General features: G+C 39.3%; 2 protein-coding genes across 10 annotated transcripts in view; one reads left to right on the forward strand and one right to left on the reverse strand.

Annotated features, from left to right (window-relative positions):
• Positions 1–1,504: 1,504 nt before the first annotated feature.
• On the reverse strand, positions 1,505–12,472 carry trmt5 (tRNA methyltransferase 5). Of its 5 annotated transcripts, none has more exons than XM_041214858.1 (6): positions 12,413–12,469; positions 11,407–11,473; positions 7,752–8,389; positions 6,854–6,978; positions 4,167–4,821; positions 1,505–2,730 (listed from the first exon to the last, which is right to left on the reverse strand). In XM_041214858.1, the coding sequence occupies exons 3-6, from the start codon at positions 8,239–8,241 to the stop codon at positions 2,660–2,662; spliced, it is 1,341 nt and encodes a 446-aa protein (XP_041070792.1). In that variant the 5' UTR covers positions 8,242–8,389; positions 11,407–11,473; positions 12,413–12,469; the 3' UTR covers positions 1,505–2,659. The 5 variants fall into 5 exon arrangements, with proteins under 5 accessions (XP_041070792.1, XP_041070793.1, XP_041070790.1 ...); XM_041214859.1 differs by lacking the exon at positions 12,413–12,469 and adding an exon at positions 12,148–12,363; XM_041214856.1 differs by lacking the exon at positions 11,407–11,473 and having other exon boundaries at positions 12,413–12,472.
• A 20-nt stretch (positions 12,473–12,492) lies between these two features.
• Positions 12,493–22,220, forward strand: part of slc38a6 (solute carrier family 38 member 6) — a 47,568-nt gene continuing 37,840 nt past the window's right edge. For 2 of the 5 annotated variants that reach the window (XM_041214868.1, XM_041214872.1), the window contains exons 1-5: positions 12,617–12,739; positions 18,494–18,624; positions 20,397–20,470; positions 21,079–21,131; positions 21,943–21,982. In XM_041214868.1, coding sequence (XP_041070802.1) covers positions 12,656–12,739; positions 18,494–18,624; positions 20,397–20,470; positions 21,079–21,131; positions 21,943–21,982 — 382 coding nt within the window. In that variant the 5' untranslated portion in view covers positions 12,617–12,655. Of the gene's footprint in view, positions 12,740–18,493; positions 18,625–20,396; positions 20,471–21,078; positions 21,132–21,942; positions 21,983–22,220 lie in introns of all 5 variants that reach the window. The other 3 variants (XM_041214871.1, XM_041214873.1, XM_041214874.1) reach the window with 3 other exon arrangements.

Genomic DNA, 22,220 nt, shown 5'->3' on the forward strand with positions numbered 1-22,220 from the left:
CTGGCCTGTGTTGGAAGGTCGGGTGAGAAAAGTGCAGCTGCATTTTAGCCTAAGTAAAAAGAAGCGGCGTGGCAATCTGCCTGATTGTCACTTCATGGAAATTCTGGCCCATTGAGTCAGTCACAACTGATCTGGTCATGTAGCCAGAATGCCTGACCTTGCTTACCAAAACGAATCTTCTGTTAGCTTAGGTTTGAAGTGTACTCTCATGATAGTCAAAGGAAAAGCTACAAGGCACTCTGAAGGCTTCACTTGGGAGTTTTGATATCGACTTCGAGTCCTGGAAGAAGCTTGCCCAGGATCACTGCACCTGGCACAACCAAATAAAACAACTGTGACCTCCTTCGAAAGCAAGCGCATAGCAGAGGCAGAGAGAAAGCAGGAGGACAGGAAATCCTGAGGCAACAACTTGTCCAAAACTCAATCATCTGCAGTATCCTGTCCTGTTTGCAGCAGAACCTTAGTTGCGGAGATCAGCCTTAGCAGTCACCTATGTATCCATTGGAACCCTAACAAACACCCCAGATAGTTATCTTCACCTCACAGGATGAACAAGAGTTGGGTAGGAGGATAGATTGTGGTATCAGCAGAGGTGGTCACATTGGGAACAGGGAGCAATCATGGCTAAAAAAAAAAAGTAGCTCAGGAGGTTAGGCCAAAGAAGAGGTGATGGATAATTTGGAGCCAAGAGCACAATTCAGTCTGCAGTGAAGGTTCAGTTACTGGAGTTGGAGGATTGTTGGCAATACCTTAGTGAGGTGGAGGAAGGAGGAGTAGCAGAGACAGCTGCACGAAAACCAATCCAATGAAGCTAATGAAGTGTGCAGAGCACACTTTGTCCAATTGTTTGCTGCCAGGGGTAGGGGTATGAGTGGCTGTTGTATTTTTTTTCATTAAGGGATAGTTATGCATAAATTTCGCCTATTAGAATTGGCAAATATACATTTAAAGTTGGCAGCCAGTTCAGGCTACTGCCTGGAAGAGAAATCATTCCTGGTGGCCTTGGGAAAAGTCAAAAGCCAGTATCAATAGCAGCAGGAAGCAGTTGACAGAAAGGAGACCAAAAATATATCAAGTATGTATATTTATTTATCATATAGATAATTAAGAGGCTGCAAATATCCTGGCTCTGTCTCTTAAAGTTCCTTTAAAAAATACTTCTCTTTGAAGTGTGGCACAGAAATATTAACTTTAAGTGAGACATCCCTGAAATCTCCACTAAATATAACAGTTGCTCACGTTGACGTCTGACGCGTGACAGGAAGAGTGATGCTTACACAAGTGTCTGGTATGTTAACAAATATCACACTGGTTGCAGTGGAATTGGAGAGAGTATTCCTGTGTAGTTTTCAGGCAATGTAGAAGAAAATTAATTTATCAATGCATTTTTCATGATGCATGATACCGAACCTAGACACCAAAATTAGAAATATAAAAACCAATCACAGACCTGAAACATTAACTCTATTTTTCTCTCTACAGATGCTGCCAGACCTGCTGAGTATTTCCAGAATGTTCTGTTTTTATTTGAGATTTCTGGCATCCGCAGTACAGTGCTTTTATAAAAGCAGGAATATGTTCCATTCCCCAGCATCAAGACTATTCACATTGAACAAAATACTAAGCACTAAAAATAAATCAAACCTGTCTAATTAGCTGCAGCCTATACACGAAACTATTTTAGAATTAAGTTCAGTCACATTTTTAAGACAGTTAGGGACATATTAATTGCAAGAGCCCAGCAAACCAGATTTATAACTACATCATTAAACTGCAAAGTACTTTACTCTCATCCTACTTCTTTAACTTCTATGATGCTAAGCAAACTATTTGACTGGTTTTCATTGCCTTTGATATTAAAAGAAAATAATCAGATCACAGCAGTGTCATTACTGTACTGTATCAGAGTAGACCAAATTGAGGCGGAAGGTCTAATATCTCAACAGCAGTGTACTGCAAATGAGTTAAATGTACAAAAGTGCTTAATGAACAAGCACTCCACTCTAAACAATCTCAGGACATTTTACTTCATGATTTACAATTAATTAAAAAAGTGTCATTGTTACTCGTTAGATGAATAACTTAATCTAGTCTTTCAATAAAATACAAATTGCTTCATTACTCCTGTAAACTGAAGCCCTAACAATGACACACCACAGCTGAAGAAAATATATTTATGACAAATGCAATTTATTTTACTGCAGTTGGGCTAAAGCCATCTATTATTAAATCTACTGAAATGTTCTCTGCTGTGCAGAACATAACTCAGGCTATTTCAAATCCAAAAACTAGAATGACTAATGTAGAATACACGTTAAAAAAAAAAATATATATATATATATATATATATATATATATTTGCAGTTCTAATGGTGTTGCTGAAGGCAGGATTTCCCATTGGTTGCTTATTAACATGATAGTCTTTCCACTGTGGATATTGAATTCTATCCTGGTAAGCAAGAAAAAAGTGAGCCCTTGAGAGGGCTTCATTACCCATTATAACAAATCACTGGCTGTTTATAGAAGCAAATCATGACCAGGAGAATGGAGTCCAGGAAATGATGCAAACATTCTGAGATTCCTTTTACTGACTGGTAATTAAATTGCACTGTATTCGGTTTCTTAACTGCTAAAAATGATGTTGCTCATTTATCACAAGTCACTGTGGTCCTTCCGAGGCAGTAATCTCATCTGGCCGTAGACGTTTTGGAGCTGGTTCTTCAGTATTGTCTGGAAAGATGAAAGCGACGTTGTATATTAATAACAGAACTTCTGAACTATAGCCAAACTATAAAACTTAAAGAAAAAAAGTTGATTTTTTTTTAACCATTTGATGCTTTGATCCCGATGTGTTTTCATATTCTACAAGCATTTTTCTGCGCCGCAAATGAACATCCTTAAAATATTTAAATCTATTTTACTGGTGTTCATTCAAAAACTGCTGACAATGCAATGTTGCCCTGACAATGGGTAAACTAAACTGAGCAGTCTTCAATTCAAATGACAACGTACATGTGAATAGTCATTTGTGTTAACTGGTGTATAGTGTTAGATGGCAGACAATCTTTCATGTTTCTCTGAACAGCAACTTCCCATGCTAGGTCAGGTCATCAGAGGGATGCACTGTTTACCTCGTCTGTAATAGTTTAAAGTAAGAATAAGATACCCAAGAATGCCTCATGGCACGGTGGGAAATATGGGGAACAGATCATTAGTAATGAAAGTGGCAGGACAGGGTGAGCTGAATAATCAGCAGGTCTGACAGCATCAGCAGAGAGGAATACAGTTAACTATACTCCTCTCCGCAGATGCTGTCAGACCTGCTGAGTTTTTCCAGGTATTTTTGTTTTTGTTTGATTTCCAGCATCTGCTGTTTTTTGCTTTTATCTTATGGGCTGAATAATCATTTGATTCAACCAAATCGAGATATCTTCCAAAAGCAAAACTTCACTTTTTCAAAACTGGATATGATTCCATAAAATCTAAGTAATATTATTCACCTGTGATTGTAGTAACTTTAAACTTATGTTGCTAATTTACAGCAAAGTGATAAACAAAATCTTCTGTCATTATTAGTGACCTTTTATTGGTATGGTTGAATTTTATGACACTCAGAATTGCTTAACATTTTAGAATATTAAATCAATAAAAGTACTGATGAGGCATAATTGAAATTCCTGAAAGTGCTAAATATTTTTCTATTCTTTTCCACTTGTGAAAAGGAGACAGAAGCTTACAGCCAGGTCTTCAAACAGAGTGCTGCGAAGTTAAGTATTCACCAGGCTCAGAAGTAGCATGTAGGGCTGTAGTTAGCAATAAGGTTGGTTAAGTCATGAGGACCCACTGATATGGTTCAGAGATACTAGTGTTAAATCCGCTGGGTTACATGCACTAATATATTTTTAAATTTTGGGTAGTCAGGGAATGTCCATAAACACAAGCTGCCAGGGACACTTAAAAGTGGCTAGTACTGCTCTACCTGAGAGAATATCTAACTCAAAACCCTAAACTTATAACAATATTTTCTTTCAGTGCAGTTGTTTAAGAGTGCTTTTCTGTTTCTGTTATAAATGACTGGAGTTCAACCTTTAAGCCACAACCCATTTTGCAGTGGTAAACAAAATCATACTGAATGCTCGCAACTATAAAGACAATAAAGTACTGACCTCCTTTTGCCATGTGATTTCGGTACAGCACCTCAGCAGGGACCTTAAAACTTAAACACATCATTTCCTTGTTTGGGGCCACATTCCGAACCAAATGGATAGAGCAATGTCCCTCTAAAGAGGTTCTTAGGAAATCTTCTGCTCTTCTCTGAACATCTTTGGCAGGTTCATCAGACTTGGAAAAACTATAGCAGTGGACTGTGAGTAAAGCATCAACTGGATTCTGCTCCTCCAGGAGTTCTCTGAAGACATCCAAGAACTCGATAGCCAAACCAGGCAAGTTCATAACTATGTGAAATGAGGTTTTGTTCTCCTTTGATGAGAGTACTTCAATTTGTTTTACTAAATCATCTTTAACTGGGCCCAAAATAAAGTTCCTGCCATCCATATTGAATGCCTGTACTTTTTTGTCTACTTTGTTCAGCTTGCAGTTGTGGACTAGCCACTTAAATGACTCTGGGTTCAGATCGTTTGCCATGACTCTGCAGTTTTTCTTCGCTGCTGGAACAGCATAAGGTCCAACACCAGCAAACACGTCATACACAAGATCTCCAGGGTTCAAGAGATCAACTATTCGACTATGTTCTGTGCTGAGCCGAGGATTCCAATAGACTTTGGAAAAATCAAATTCATACGTTATATTGTTCTCCTTGACCTAGCAAAATACAAATTACGTAATGTTTGTAATTCAAGAGCGAACAATAGGTAAATAATCAAGTAATCAAACTTATACAATTGAAATTAAACTGCAAAAATATCCTGCTTTACAATGCTACATTACATCCATACAAAGCAGCCCACCTGATTGGCAACCCATCCACCACCTTACACATTCACTCTCTCCATCACCAATGAACAGTGGAGGCAGTGTGTACCAGCTACAGGATGCACTGCAGCAACTCATCAAGGCTCCTCTAACAGCACCTTCCAAACCCACAACCTCTACCACCTAGAAAGACAAGGCCAGCTGATGCATGGGAACACACCACATCCAAGTTCCCTGCCAAGCCACACACCATCCTGACTTAGAACTATATTGCTGTTCCTTTACTGTTGCTCAGTCAAAATCCTGAACTCCGTTCCTAACAGCACTACACCACATGGACTACAGCGGTTCAAGGCGGCGGCTCACCACCACCTTCTCTAAGGCAATTAGGGATGGGCAATAAATGCTGGTCTAGCCAGCAACGCCCACATCCTGTGAAAAAATAAATATTTTTTAAAAATTCTCCCTAGAATTCAACTGATCAGCCCATTTTGAAAATGAAATCACACTGGGTCTTTTTTCCAAAAAAACTCCCAAAAGTCACCTACTTCTTTATGAAATTGCCATTGTGCACAGTGTTCCCCACAAGCTCAGCAATGTCACTGTACAGAGTATTCCCCACAGGCTCAGCAATGTCACCGTACAGAGTATTCCCCACAGGCTCAGCAATGTCATCGTACAGAATATTCCCCACAGGCACAGCATTGTCATGGTAAAGAATATACTTCAAAGGCTCAGCAATGTAGATGTGCACATGCACACCTTTCAAGAGCAATCTTATAACTTTAAAGATCTTTACGAACAGGTAGAAATTAATCTAAGAGTGGAATACTGCTGTCTCAAGTACCTTCTACCAAATGTCCCGTTTCCTAAACTAAAGACAAACAAAAAGCCAGGTTTTACTTGCAAATACAGTTTAAAACTTGACTTTCGAGTAAACATTCTGTCATGACTGATGAGAAAAAATCGATGGAGCTATGGGGAAAGATAGGTTAATGGGTTGAACTGAGTTGCTCTTGCAAAGAGCCAGCATGGACACGAACAGCAAAATGGTGTTCTTCCGTGCTGCAACTATTCCATGATTTTATGACTTAAAAGTGATCTGTGCTTCCTTGGGCTAGCCAGTAATACAGTTCTTCTCAGCTGTCCTTTTTAAATTCTAACCATTCCCTAACCCTCCGTCCCATGTACTTGTTTAAAATTTGAATTAAGGTTCATTCATTTCAAACAAACAATACTTCATGGCCTAAATAAAACCAAAAACAAGGGCTTTAGTTTTCATTCTTCAACTAAGAAAAAGTTTAGTTCAAGTTATGATCATCTCACCAAATATATGCATAAAAATTAATTATATTTCACTTCCTTTGTGCAGAATGCAGAAAATTAGCTTTTTCTAGAACGGGAAAATTTGGTATGCGGTGAATATTATCTGAAGAGCAAGACCATCATATCCTCCTTCTCTCATTACCACCACCCACCCTAATATATCATTTTATTTTCCCCAAATAATTGCTTTGGATCCCAAAAAGACATGATTTTTGTCTTTCATCCCTTAGCAAAAGACAATTATGTATTTCATTGCAGTTTGATACCCAAAGGCAGAAGTAAAATGATTATTAGCATAACTGTTTGTGTTACTATTTGGTTTGCTGATACCTCCACATGTTACTACTCCATTTTACATTCCTCCAAAAAGAACCTAACTCAGGACTGGCGATCATTCCTCTTCCATGACTCCTAACTGTGTTTGTTAAGAATGCTCTCATGCTTCTAAACTTACATAGCAGGTATTTTTTAATCCTTGGTAGTTAATTGGAGAGTATAAAAATTACTCAGTGGATGTAATTAAAACAGGAGGAACAGTTTTAAGGAAATGTAATCGGGGAACATGGAAGATTGTTATGAAATTTGAATATCTTACCTTTGCTATCATATTGTCTTCCCCAGCTAGTATTTCCATCTGAAAATTACGGTAAGTGTTGTCAATAATATTGGTTTTATTAACCACTAAAGTTACTCCAGGATTCTTATCCATTATAACTTGGCCTAGGAAACAAGATTAATGACAACTTCTTTAAGAATGCATTAATGCATTGCATTTCTTCTGATTCTTAAGCACAAAAGACTGTTACTTACAAACTTAAACTCCAAATCTTAAAATAACAGCAATAATTTGAACTTGCATCCAAATATTTGTAACAAATTAATATTTGCTTGACACATGGAATGGTTACAGCACTGAAGGAGGTCATTTGGCCTGTTGAATTTGTGCTGGCTCTCTGTAAGAGCAACGTAGCTAGGCCTACTCCCTTGTGCTTTCTCCATGTATCTTCAAATTTTTCCCTTCAGATGCTTATCCAATTCCCTTTTGAAAGCCAATATTGAGTCTGCCTCCACCACACACAGAGGCAGGGCATTCCAGATCCTAATGATTCGCTGGGTAAAAATGTTTTTCCTCACGTCACCATTGGTTCTTTTGCCAATTACTTTAAATTTGCATCTTCTGATTCTCAACCCTTCTGCCAATGGAGGATAGGATTTATTCAGTCTAGATCTCTCATGATTTTGAGCACCTCTATCAAATCTCCTTTCAATCTTATCTTTAAGGAGACAACCACAGTTTCTCCAACCTATTACATGATCTGGTATGTGGTGAATAAATAATCATAATAAATGGTCTGATTAAATCTCTATACATTAATCTAATTAGTTGGATGTTATTAATCTAGTATTATCTGATTTATTAATAAAAATAGCATAATATTTTTCCCTTTAAACAAAAACAAATTACTTTAGAAGCAACAAAATTCAGACCCTACCGATCAAATACTTGTAAGGAAGCTGATGGTCTCGAAGGTTCATGTGAGCAATATGGCCGACTCTACTAAATCCAGAGGTTACATCTTGTCCTTCAGGCAAAACAGCCTTTAGAATCTCTTCAGGTTTAAAATGTTCATAAGTCATTGCTAAATGATACATGTGAATCTGAAGATCAACATTATATTCCTTTAGAACAGCCTTCTCGGAGACCTCAAAAGATTCTGAGCACGATATTTTGAATGGGTCCAATAAAACAAGTCTATACATTTCATCTTCAGAGTCTTCAATCACACGCTTTAGTCCAGGTCTTTTCAGTGCTGAATTTTTCAATGATTTCATGACTTTGTTCACTACGTCCTTTTTCACCTTAAGAGCTGGAAGAGCCACATGCTTTCTAAATAAATCTCTGTTCAGTTCAGTAATACCACGTACTGCCATGGGAGGAGTGTAGAGATTGATGTCCTCTTCAGGGTTATGAGCCGACATCATGGCCAATTCAGTGACACCTCTGGAAATGCACTGGCTGGAGAAATACTGAGGTTGTATTGGAGCAATCTGAAGATGTTGTTTAGTTGCCAATTTTTTAGCCAACGCACTTAATAGAGTATTTGCCCAAGACTTGGGAAAGAAAAGAACCCTAAGATGAAAAAAAGATCGAACACCGATCAGTTACTAAAACAGAAATGATCCAGGTTTGGACAGCCTGACTTCAGCAACAAACCTCTGATTATCTGTCATCAAGTCAATGACTAGGCTTAGTTGACTGTATTTAATATGGCCAAGCTAAACACAATGAGAAATACTGATAACAATTAACTTTTCCTCAATAAAGTCTAATAATTATGAAACTAAAAGAAAAAGAAAGTCTAGGAATTCATTTAGGGCTTTGAATTTCTACTGACACCTGAAGATGCTTCAACTTATGTCGCTGTGGGAACCCATACAGGTCATTTTCTAATTTGCCTTCTTGTGGGATATGTGAAAACATTCCTTGTTCCAGTCTCACCACTTTTTCCAGTATTGATGACTGTGTCAGTGTCACTACATGCTTTTGCCCCAAAATTGAATTTTTCATCAGCTTGGTTTCCAATTTCCTCCCCTGCCTCATCTTCATGTGGTCCATCTCTGACTTTTCCTTCCTATTCTCAACTTCTCTATCTCCATTTCTTAGGATAGGCTGTCAACCAATACCTATTATAAGCCTACTTACTTCTACAGCCACTTTGATTGCATACTGCTTGTATACTAATAAATGTTTAGCTAATAGTGACCTGTAAGGTAGAGCAAGGATTACTGCATTCACTTCACGCTGTATCTTACAGGGTACTATTGATTGAAAATTGTGGCCAGGTTGGCTACCAACCCCTCTTAGTTACTTAAATGACAGATGAAAGGTAACAGATGAACTACAAAACTCTAAAATAAGGAAAAGGTAAAGATTTTGATTTTGGAAATTATATCTAGATCAAATCCAATTTTTTTCATACTCCCAGATTCTCTGTCATATCTGTTCCAACACTTCGACCCTCCAGACCAGTGCTTCAATTTGTTTTAATTAAAAGCAAAATACTGTGGATCTGAAATAAAAACAGAAACTGCTGGAAAAAAACTCTGGCAGCATCTGTGGAGAGAGAAAAACAGAGTTAAGGTTTTGAGTCCAATATGACTCTTCTTTGGAACTGAAAAGGCGCAGAAATGTGATGGATTTTATGCTGTTGAAAGGTGGGGGGGGGGCTTCCAGGTGCGTGTCACGCTTGGTGGGCCTTAATTGGCCCACCCACATAAAATGGCGGTACGCAGCTAATTGCGGGCAGCGACTGTCTGAACGCCTGCCCGCGCCCGCTCCTGCCCAAACCCCCCGACAGGGAGAAAATTCTTCCCAAAGGATTGGTCCAGAATAGGTGTGAATAGCAAAATAAAGGTCAGCACTGTCTGAAAGCAAAAACATAAGAACATACAGACTGGCACTTGGGGGCAAAAGTAATTCAAAATGGAGAACAGAGTTCATGACCACTACCATCTAGAAGGACAAGGGCAGCAGACGCATGGGAACACCACCACCTGGAAGTTCCCCTCCAAGTCACTCACCATCCTGCCTTGGAAATATAACGGCGTTCCTTCACTGTCACTGGGTCAAAATCCTGGAACTCCCTTCCTAACAGCACTATGGGTGTACCTACACCACATGAACTGCAGCAGTTCAAGAAGGCAGCTCACCACCACCTTCTCAAGGGCAATTAGGGATGGGCAATAAATGCTGGCCCAGCCAGTGAAGCTCACATCCCATGAATGAATTTTAAAAATCCAGCGATGTTAAGTATCTGTTAATTAATCCAGTGATATTAAGTTTCTGACCTCACACCTCCCTCCTCGCTCCCAGAACCATCAGAATATGCCCTGTCCTCATCTTCTACCCACCAGACTCCACATTCAATGGATCATCCTTTGTCATTTTGGCCACTTCAGTATCATGTTGCCACCAAACACATCTTCCCCTCCCCTTTCAGCATTCCAAAAGAACAACTTCGTCTGTGACATTCTGGTCTTGTCTTCTATCACTCCTGGCACCTCATCTTTTTCCCCACAGCACATTCCCCCCTTAAGTGCAGGAGATTCAAGACCTGCTCTTTCACTTCCTTCCTTCCTTCCCACCATCCAAGGCCCCAAATAGTCCTTCCAGGTGAAATAGTGATTTACTCTTTCTTCTTGCAATTTATTATACTGCATTTGTGGGTGACAATGTAGTCTCCTCTAGAGTGGGGAGATGAAACAGAGATCAGATGATCACTTTGCTGAAGACCTCAATTCACTTTGCCAGTTTGATCCTGAGTTTCCTTTTGCTTACCATTTCAATTCTTCATCCCACTTCCATTCTGACCTCTCTTGTCATTGGCTTCATACTCTTCCAATGAAGTTCAAAGGAAGCTCAAGGAAGAAGATCTCATCTTTACAACCTTCCAGACTGAACATCATGTTCAACAATTTCATATCATAACCACTGCTCCTTTTTTCAAGGCAGCAGTAGTTGCTGGTAATGATTCTGTTATGGCCTCTCGACTTGTCCCAATACCGCATGATTTTGTCATTTTCTCTCCTGAATTTTACCTACCACTGGCCTTTGCTTTTGTTTTGTCCTTTCACTGCCTCTATATTTTTTTGAAAAATTTTATATCTCTGACTTTTTCCAGTTCTGATGAAGGTTGTTGACCTGAAACATTAAATCTGTTTCTCTCTCTATAGGTGATGGCTGACCTGCTGAGCATTTCCAACATTGTCTTTTTTTTAAATCTTAAGTAGTTAATGGAGGTAACCAGGGTTTAACTTGGAGCAGTTTTATTCACTAACACATAAGTTGGCATTTCAGGCCAATGATTCAAGATGCCCAAACCCCAGAAAACTTTAGTGTCATTTAAACTCTACATTTCCAAGTTAGTGAACATTTCTATTCTGGACTACCCCATAAACGATATAGATAAAATTAGTTGAGATTTAAATGCTAAGAATCATGTAGATAAAATTAAGCTATGGATTTTCTCCAACACTTGGCAATGAGTCAGAAAGTAGCAAAAAACAATCCTTAATACAATTATCTCTTTTGTAAGTTTCAAACTAGATGAGAGGGGAAAAAGGACACCATTCAAATTGCAAACTCACCTGTTACACAGATACCTCCTGAACACAGACAAATTTCCTCAGATCCAACTGTAACACCTTGTTTGATCTATTGATATAATTATTTTCAAAATCAAAATTTTTTGCCTTTTCCACATTTTAAAGTTTTGTACTTCACCTTGTATTACTTTCCAACTGCCATTTAAGTAACCAAATGGGGCTGGCAGTCTGAATGTTCACAATTGTCAACTATAGTACCCTACAAGATGCATTATGAAGAGAATATAGTGCTCAATACACTAGCTCACAGGTATTATTAGCTGAACATTTATTGGCAAACATTTGTGCTCACCAAGATGAAAAATGTTAGCATCCAAATTTGAACAATTTACCAAATGAGACACTCAATGACAGCATCAAGTACTCCAAACTCAAATATAGCACAGCCAGTTACGAAGTTCCCTCTACCCTAACCATGTGGCCTAGTCCTAAATTTGGAAAAAGCATTCTATTGTTTTAATCTAATAATTCAATTTCCCATTCCAGCCATCCTTCTGGCTTCTCTGAGTGATTATTAGTTTGATATCAAATTAGGCATGGCTCTATACCGTGGGCTCCGAAATGTATCCTGGAATCCACTACCGAGAACCATCCTGGGAAGTAGCATCACCACAAGATCTCCAGCAGCTAAAGAAGACAGCCCTCAGGCAACTCAGCGTTAGCAGTACATGCCAGCATCACCCCCATCCCCAAGGTACCGAAAAGAACAATCTTTTCACCTACTGATTGCGAGCACCAGATGGTCCGAACGGCCTGATTTATGACAAATATTTTTTCTCTGGGTAAGCCTAGCCCAGCCTAGCCTACCCCACCCCCACCAACAGCATCTGCAACCAGACAAACATCGGCCCCCACTGCAGAACAGGACAGCCTCCAAGGACCAGGCCTCAGGGAGTCAGTGGGGAGGGGAGGGGAGGGGGTGCCATCCCGCCGCCCCAGTTGCTAAGCGATGCCGCCCACTGACCACACGTGCCTCTCAAGCGCTCACCTCATACCGACATCCAGCACGAACGCCGATTGAGTAAACGTCATCAAAAGGCGCGCAGTCACGTAGCGTCATCGAAAATTGCGGTGACGTCCGTTCATCACGCGCCGGCGGAGTGCAACCGTTGTGTGTGTATGTGAGGATCAGCGGCGGCCGGTACAATGATGAGCAGTGACAGCGAGCAGAGTGAGGATTCAGCGTTGATCCCTCGAGATGTGAGTCTATTTAACGGGACAGTATGGATTTATGGATGTACCGTATTTGTGGAAAGACCCTGAGCTGAAGTGTCCGCTGTGGATCTGTGGACAAACCTCACTGCCACTCCCGCCGGTATGGTTATTAACAGGTGGGGTAGGGTATGGTAGGCGAGGCGAAGTGAGGTGAGGTTGCTGTTGAGATGAACCTGTTGGTCATCAGTGATCGGGAACTCGGTCTGTTTCTCAAAGCGTGTTGAACCCGGGGTTCTTTTTATATGGAGGGGATGAGAATGAGTTGGACTCATTGGTGGGTATACTGTGTGTGACAGGTGTGATGAACCTTATGTGTTGTGAGGAAGTTCCTGCAAATATATCACCAGGGGCACGTAGTGACTGAGCACTTGGACAAGTAACTTGATCAAAAAGAGTCAGCATAAATTTAACCTATTAATTTATAGTACTTGCATTTTTTTTGAGGGAGTCCCTAATCTGGTGCACAGGGAAGTGTCTATGTGGATTCTAGATGCCGTTTGATAAAATTTCACATGACAGTCTATTAGCAAAACTGAAAGTGCACGGAATTGGAAGTTGAGTTACTAACTTTGGTTTTGGAAACATTCCTTTTGGTCACATGATGCCAGACCACATGATCCCTTTGATTTTAAGAGTTGGGTCTTTTGTCATTGTGCATCTTTGATTGTGGTTTTGTACTAGCAACTATTGTCAAAAGCTCAGGAGGCCATTTATGAGCAGGTGAAGATGGGAAACAAGGAAAAATAAGTTGAAGGTTGGAAGAGCTTTGATTCACCAATAACAGGGACTCTGAGATTATACTGAGTGTTAGTAACACTTGGATACCCCTCATAAATTACAGAAATGCAACAGCTCACTGTTATGTACTATATGGAACTGACAATAGCTACTGTAACTAAGCCAGAACCTCCTGCATTGCACCAAGTGTAGTCAGGCTTCCCAGTGTGCCATTTTTATTAATGGGTCTGATCCTTCTCCCCACCTCCTTGGACTTGGTTCTGTGTGAAGGCGATGGCTGAACTGGTAGACAATCTGTACTTGGACTTTGCATGAAAACTCTTCAGCATAGACCTATCTGAACCAAAGTAAGTGATCAAATAAAGGACAGTGGGCACACGATGCTGAACTGACTTTGGGACAAACCTTCCTAAACTTGGACTCGGACTTAATAAGGAAGATGTTTCATACAATAAGATATTACAGCACAGGAGGTGGCAATTCATCTCCCTGAGCCACTCCACCCCACTTCTTCTTCCCCCCCGCCCCCCGCTCTCTTCTTATCCCTCCTCCTGCTGCTGCCCCAAATATGTTGGTGGTTAACTGCTGAAGTTGTAGGTCACCCTGTTTCCTGTTGTTGTCGTGACAGTATTCAAGTTTGCACTTAACACAAAGATGACAACAGGCACAGTAAACTGTGTAGATTGGAGCAAGAAGGTAAAAAAGGACATAGATTATGTGAATAGGTAAAGCTGGGGAAGGTAGATTTCAATGTGAGGACAGTGTGGGGCCATTCACTATTGAACCAAGAAAGGCAAATCAGTATATTTTCTTAATAGTGAGATACTAGGAACTATGGAACATTTTCTGTGGAAAAATGGTCTAGGAAAAACCTGAATTATGACACATTGATGGTATTGGGGCTTGTTGCTTGAGATAACTAGGCTCATTTTTCTTTCTTTGCCACTCCTAGTATAATGCTCTCTCTCTCTCAATCTCTTTTGTCATGTATCTGCAACTCAGTATATAAACGATCTAGTCACATCTGGGTGATAGAAATTACATCAAGCTGTGTGGCAGGTGGCTAGGAAAAGAAGGATTGAAAAATGCAGCAGGTGAAACATAGTTTTATGATCCACTTGTTTTAACTATATTTCTTCTAGTTTGTGCTGAATATTTAGATTTCTATTTCCCCCCACATGAATACATAAAGATACCAGTGGTGCAAAGCTTGAAACTTACAGGAGGTTTATTTGGAAATTTCTGACAAGAGTGAAAAGACACAACTCTATGCCATGTCTGTATGTTTAATTCTAAGAGCTATATCGAACTGTTGGTGGCATAATAGCTAAGAAAAGTCTTGACTTTGGTAGAGCTGGGACTAGAGCTAGGAACAGGGCACCTTTTTGTTAAATTTGTTGAACTCCCAAGTTGGAAGAGTCTATGTTTATAATTAGACTGGTAGCACTGACACCAAACACAGAGCTGACATACTCCAGTGAAATGATGCCCTTACTAAATAGGTACACTGGTTTTACATACCTTTTCTTAGACAGAACAGGAGACTGTATTGGGACATAAGAATAGCTCACTGGGAAATAAGACAGTAGTGTGTATCATTGTTGGAGTTGGTGCCTTTAAAATTTACTACTGTGTTTATAGAGGCACAGTGTACTACAATTATTCAAATAATGGTGCAATGCAATTTTTTTCTCTTCCCATGTATAATTGATTAGAAATTAAGGATTTATTTTGTAGTGCCCTTGGTTTGCCCTTCTGCCCACAATTGTCCAATTGTGATCAATAGATGGCTTCAGACAGAAGGATTAAAACAAAACAAAATATTGCATCAAACTCTGCCAATGTATCGGAAAGCAAGTATGTTACAAACTTAGTATTCCTGTACCTCAGCGTGTTATGTAAAAAGGATGGTGAGGTGGACTGTTATGCCTTAGACAGTGTGATGTTGTGCAACACCCCAATTGCCAGTTAACTAATTTGCTGCTAATTCATGGGGAAGCCTAATTATGACCAGTTTTAGGACAAGTGTCTTAAAGGAGGAGAGAGGTTTAGGGAGGGTCACCTTCTTTTGAATATCTTATCAAAATTCTTGAATCCTTTTCATAATTTTAGGAATCACGCTCATTTCCCCCTTGAGTCTAAATAATTCTAATACTCTAAGCCTATCCTGGTAACCAAAGGTCCAAGCCTTTTCCTTACATGCTCTTAGCCTTAATAATTGAACATCCTAGTGTACTCTTACAAAAACAAAACACTGTGAATATTGGACATCTGAAATAAAAACACAGTGCCAGAAAAGACAACAGGTCAAGCAGCATCTGTGGAGTGAAAAACAGAGTTATGTTTCAGGTTGAGAACTTTTCATCAATGACCTGAGACAGTAACTATTTCTTTTTCCATGCCAGACCCACTATATTTCTGGCATTTTCTATTTTTAATCCTGATGTACTGGTCTAGTTACCAGTTCACTAACCAGTTTAAATAAAAAATGCTTTTCTTACTATTTACCTTACTAAAACTGTCTCTCTTTGATACCTGTGGCAGATCAGCTATTAATCTTCACTGATCTGATGAAAAGAGCATTGAAGCCCCAGTTTCTCTAGCTAGTCTGTCCTCCTCTCTTAACAAATATTTCCTAAGTGGGGCACCCAAAACAGAGCACAATATCCTAGCTACAATCTAACCAGTAATATTGTTTTGTCTAACATTTCCACTCTGCTTTTATAAACCAAGGATCAGAATCCTACATGCATTATTTTACGTGTTTACCAACATATGTGTCTCGTTTTTAACATAAGAGCAAGAGTAGACCATTCAGCCCTTTGAGCCTACTCTCCTGTTCAGTGAGATCATGACTTGGCTCCACATCCTTTAATATCCTTGACTAACAAATTTATTGATCTCAGATTTAAAATTATTATTTGAGCTTGCATGTACTGCTTTTTGTGGAATAGAGTTTTAGACTTCTACCACCCTCATCAGTTGTAAATGTTTCTCTCTACCAACCCTATCAATTCCTTTCAAAATCCTTAAAAACAAATCACCCCTTAAACTTTCTATGTCCAAGGGTATACAAGCCTAGTTTATGGAATCTCTCCTCAAATCTAACCCTTGGAGTCCTGTTAACACTCCAGTGAATCTGCACTATACTCCTTCCCAAGCCAGTGTATCCTTTCTAAGGTGTGGTGTTCAGAAATGTACGCAGTACTCAAGATGTGGTCTAACCAGAATCATATAGCTGTGAAACACATTCCCCTCACTTTTAAGATTCCCTGTGCCCCTGCTCCTCTACACCTTTAAAGTGTTACCATTTCGTCTATATGTGCTTTCCTCATTTTCAAACTCTGTCTCACCTCAAATGACCAGGTATTAAATTTCATCTGATAGTTAGCTATCTATTTACTGCTGAATGGTTCATAGGCATCTCTCTGAAATCCTGTTTAGCTGCTTATCTCAGCCACACCATGTTGGGAACAGCCTGGTAGCAGTCAGCTTCTTGAGTACCAGAACAAAGAAAACCACAATCACTCAAAGCTGCAGTTGTGTACTTCTGAAAGCTCCTGAATGACCGTTGTATATGATTATGTTAAAAACTCTTCATGCTACCTTGAATTCTAAAGTTATTTGACTTGCAGGAAATATTTGCTGTAACAATTCATTTGAGAGTAGATAAAGGAAAAAAAGCTGTTTTCAGTGGCAGAAAGATTTGGTAACCAGAGGGCACAGATTTACCATAATTGGCAAAAGAATAAGAGGCGATAAGAGGGAAGAAAAAGTTTAGTCAGTGAGTTTTTGATCTGAATCCACTGCCTGAAAGAATGATGACAGCAATAAGAATAACTGTAAAAATACTTAAGGTAAACGTTTTCAGAGTTTTGGTGAAAGAGCAGGGGAATGGGACTAATTGGATAGGACAGGGTTGATGGGCCAAATGACCGCCACCTGTGCTGCATCATTCTATGATCCTATTCTTTGTAATGTATTTCATTTTCTATATGCCACATACTTGCATGCTGGTTATGATTGATTTCCTGCCAACAGATATTTTCAAGTTCTGTCACGACCAGATTATTTTGTAAACCTTCTCCAATAATTATGGTGGCAGATACTATGCACATTAAAGAAAATAAGTGATTCAAGCTGTTTAAGGAAATTGAAAGTTATTAATTTTACAGCAATGATCTCTCCATTGTATCTATTCACCCTTGCACGTGGTAATACAGTTGCAGTACTTTAGAATGCATCAAGTACACTTTCAAAGCTTTTTTTTCTGTGGACCTTTCTAGTCATTTTTTTGTTCATGGAAGCAATACATTGTTTCACTTAGTTGAAGCTTAGGATCTTGGTGATGGCACAAGCAAGGTATGTTAAACACTGAATTCCTTTCAGTAGCATTCTAATATCTTCTGAACTTCAGAAATTTAGTTGAAGCAATCCCATCTACCTCAAGATTACATCTGCCGAAATATCTCGAAAGAAAAGAGGGAAGAAATGTTTTTATGGATGACTGCTGAGGATGCAGGATGAAAATAATGATTCAAATAGGGGAGGTGAACAAAAATAAACAAGCAGTCATATTAATGCCAGCTGATACAGAACTCCTTATTCAAAATGGATTGCTCAAAAATATATATAGATGTCCCTGCTAAATTGAATGGGATTTAAATGCACGTGGCTCGGTTAAGTGGGCCTCATTCATTAAGTCCATTCCAGCTTCCCCTGAATTATGGTTTGGCACTGTGCATGGACTGTCAAATGCACACTTCAGTGCATAGCTGTATGCTCAACCACTTCTCCAATAGCTTTGCCTCTACAGCCCATTTGGTACAATGGGGCATTAATAAAAATAAACCACTTATATAAAACAGAGTTTAAATGAATATAATAATGTCAAAAAATACTGTGGTTGCTAGAAATTTGGGAGGGGGGAAAAGGAGAAAGCAAAATGCTGGAAATATTCAGGTGAGGCAGCATCTGTACAGAGAAATGCAATGATTCAGCTCAATGAGTTTTCATCAATGAACATGTTGTGACCTATACTCAGGTTATTGGCTGCATGACGAACTCAGTCCACTATAATTTTTCTTTTATATCTAATACAGCTTTATTTTTGCAGGCAACACAGCATCAGGAATCATCACGAGCTTCATTTGCTTCCTCAGTGTTCAACATAATGCATGCCATCATGGGAAGTGGTATTCTGGGCTTGGCATATGCAATGGCTAGTACAGGTATTATTGTTTTCAGGTAAGAAGGCAAGACATTGTGCTTGATTTGGTTTGATCAGCTAACATCTGGAATTGTTTGCCTGTAACTAAACCTTGTAAAGTCATGGGAGCCTCTCTTGGAATCAGATCACCCTTTTTCTGATAATGGCCATGAATGTAGTGCCTGAGTAGTCACAATTTTTTTTAAGTTATTATACCTTTATTACCTCTAGACTTGAGAATTCCAACACACTCCTGGACAGCCTCCGATTTTCCACCCCTGTAAGCTACCCATGCCTTGTCTTGTACCAAGTGCCATTCATCCATAACCCTTGTGCTCATGACCTATATTGGCTTACAGTTGAGCAGTGCCTCTTTTTTAAAAATTCTCGCCTTTGTTTTCAAATCCCTCCACAACCTTGCCTTCCCTATCTCTCAAACCATCTCCAGCCCTACAACATTCAAATATCTGCACTCCTCCAATTCTGGCCTTTTGTGCATCTCTGATTTTAATGTCTCTGCTGTTTGCAGCTGTGCCTCCAGCTACCAAGGCCCTAAGCTCTGGAATTCCTCCTTATAAACTGCTCTACCTCTCTAGATTTAAAACATATCTCTTTGGCCAAGCCCACCCTAATATATTTTGTGGCTTGTTATCAAATTTTGTTTGCTTATGCACCTGTGAGTCATCTCAGGGCATTTTATTACTTTAAATGTGCTGTATCAATTTGTGTTGCTAGAGTTTAGTGCAAAAAGTGCACTAACTGAGACATACCAACCAGTATTCCCCTTTAAAATTTAGTTGCTGTGCATGGACAGTTTTTCAATGCATTATTTATCATGGAACAAGGCCCATGAGGCAACATCCAGGCTGCTGAATGACTATGCACCTGCACAGCTTAGAACGTTGATGCTAATGTAGAAAATTATCAAAAGCTTCAAACAAGCTATCCCAGCCCCAAAAAACTAACATCTTAACGGTTCCAAATTGGAAGTATATAACTACTTGGAATTTGTAACTTAAGCCAAAGATATATGCTGCATTCTTTCACTTGTATTTGGTGAAATAAAAAGCTTGACAGGGAAATCTAGACGCCAACAGCATACAATTGCTGGAGGTATCTTGAGGCATGAAATTAGGGCTAGTGTAGAAATTGAATTCAGTAGCGAGCATTGTTTCGAAGATGACAAAGTAATTATGGGCGGAATGTTGAGGTGTTTTATCATGTCAAAACTGACATTCTTCATATCAACACCTGGGTATCAATTTCCAAACAGCAAGGTCCCAAGAACAGCAATAGGATAATGACCTGATACCTTTACACCCACATGAGAGGACGGAAGAGATGTTAGTTCAACATACTATCTGAAAGTCCATCCTTTCAGAAGTGCAGCACTCCATCGGCAGTGCACATCGATTGTCAGCCTGGATTATCTACTGAAGTCTCTGGAGTGGGGTCTTGAATTTACGTCCTGCCTCAGGTGTGATTGTTATCAACTTTGACTAGACCTAGGGTTCCTGTTCGTTATAACAATCCACAATTGCCTGATTGGACGTGTATATTTCTGTACAGAATCTAGCTCAACTGTATGTAAACCAGTCAATTGTTGAAGAGTCTGCTGGCATATACTGTCTTGGATCTCGTGGTTACTTGAATAAGATACCTTTGGTGCTGCATCTGTGGAACTATACTCCATCATTTCCTTCAGAAGAAGAGAAAATTTGGTAGCAAAATTAGAGCTGCATACTTTGTCATGTGAAATGTTTGTTTATTACAGTAAAATGTTATCATTAATAATGTTTTCTTCTTACAGTCTCCTTTTGCTGTTTGTTGCTTTCCTGGCTGCTTATTCAGTTCATCTGCTGCTTGAGCTGTGCGGACAGACCGGTAAGTTGAAAACCAAACTATTTTATTGTCCTTATGGGACGGAAGAACTCAATAAGTTATCTTAGAATGACCAAAGTGAATTAATGCCTTTTTATTCTTTTTTTTTTAAAAAAATATTTTTATTCCTTCGTGGGATGTGGGCGTCACTGGCTAGGCCAGCATTTATTGAAGGGATTAAGGGCAGAACAGAGGGCATTAAGAGTCAACCACATTACTGTGGTTGACATGTAGGCCAGACAAGGTAAAGACAGCAAATTTCCTTACCTAAAGGACATTAGTGAACTAGGTGGGTTTTTAATGACGCTCAACATGGTCACCATTAGACTTTAAATTCCAGATTTTTATTGAATTCAAATTCCACCATCTGTCCTGGTGAGATTTGAACCACAGGGGCATTATCCTGGGTCTCTGGATTACTAGTCCAATGACAATACTGCTATGCCACCATTCCCCTCAGAGGATTTATTAATATTGCATATTATTCCTTTATCAGATACAAAAGGGGTGGGAAAAGGAAAGAATGGCGTTATACCAACAAAATTTCAAAACTATTTGCTGAAGGAGAAACCCAGCTCTCCATTAATAACATCTCCCTTCTATATCCATAGAGCGGACTTCCTATGAAGACATTGGGTTTTGTGCCTTTAAGACAACTGGGAAGGTAATAATAAAACACTTTATGCCACACACTGGTTTATTAGACTGACAAACAAGCTCTTGGATGCTTTTGTTGATGTGTCACGTGCACCTGTAAAGCCCTATAAATGATTCCATTCATTGAAAGTGAGTTCTTCATTTTTTCTGTCATAATTGGCCTGTCAGAATTGCCACATTCCTCCTCGCTATACAAAATTGAAAGCCAGCAATTTGTTTGTTCCCGTAGCTGAGAATTCTATGACCTCCATGCCCTGCCTTATACATGTATTGGGTGTGGCTTTTGTGCTTCTATACCACCAGGGTAACTAGTTGAGATGATCAGATTATTTTAGACTGCAAAAAAGACGGGATATTAAAATTTCTGCATGATGTTAAAATCACTCTCACCTCTGAATCAAAGTTGTTATCTCAACTCAATTGTAGGGTTCGAACACATAATCTGTCATAGATTTCTGCATTGTTACTGGTACTGTCTTTTAGCTGAAACGTTAAGCTGAAATCTTCTTTTGAAGAAGAACACTGAGTTCCTGGTCAACAATCTTTCCTCAACCAATATCAAAAACAGATCATTTGGTTGTTCATCTCATTGTGTAAGTTTGCTACATAACAGTAATTGCAGTAACTTATTGGTTGTAAAACAAAACAGCACAAAAGCAAAATACAGCAGATGCTGGGAATCTGAAGTAAAAACAGAAAATGCTGGAAATACTCAGCAATGTCTGGCAGCATCTATGGAGAGAAACTGATATTATTGGTTGTAAAGCTTAATGGGATATCCCCAAGGGTAACCTGAGATTTGTGGGATTTTCTTGCAGGTTATGGTTGCTGGTGCAATATTGATACAGAATATTGGAGGTAAGTTGATCCATCTAGAGGGAAACTGCTCTCTCAGAGGAATTGATCCACTTTCATAGCTGTGTTTCAGCTGGCATATTTTAAATCAGGTTAAAAGTGAGTGGGCGGCTTGGAGAATAAAATGCTTGGGCATTCAAGTTATTGCGAGGCTTCTTTTAAATGTACTCTTCAACTTTGTTCTGCCTTTTACTTTGTATTTGTCACTTTTTTTGTTGTAGTTTCCACAAATGGCAATCAC

This window comes from Carcharodon carcharias, chromosome 20 (genome assembly GCF_017639515.1).
Source record: "Carcharodon carcharias isolate sCarCar2 chromosome 20, sCarCar2.pri, whole genome shotgun sequence".
NCBI classification, from domain to species: domain Eukaryota; kingdom Metazoa; phylum Chordata; class Chondrichthyes; order Lamniformes; family Lamnidae; genus Carcharodon; species Carcharodon carcharias.

What these genes read in the sequence shown, in the direction of transcription:
- trmt5 (XM_041214856.1), bottom strand. Translation starts at nt 12,456, where the DNA reads ATGACGTTTACTCAATCGGCGTTCGTGCTGGATGTCGGTATGAG. An exon ending in GTGCTGGATGTCGGTATGAG is followed by an intron (nt 8,390 to 12,412) that starts GTGAGCGCTTGA and finishes TTTTCATCTTAG; the next exon opens with GGTTCTTTTCTTTCCCAAGT. An exon ending in AAATCACATGGCAAAAGGAG is followed by an intron (nt 2,731 to 4,166) that starts GTCAGTACTTTA and finishes TCATCTTTCCAG; the next exon opens with ACAATACTGAAGAACCAGCT.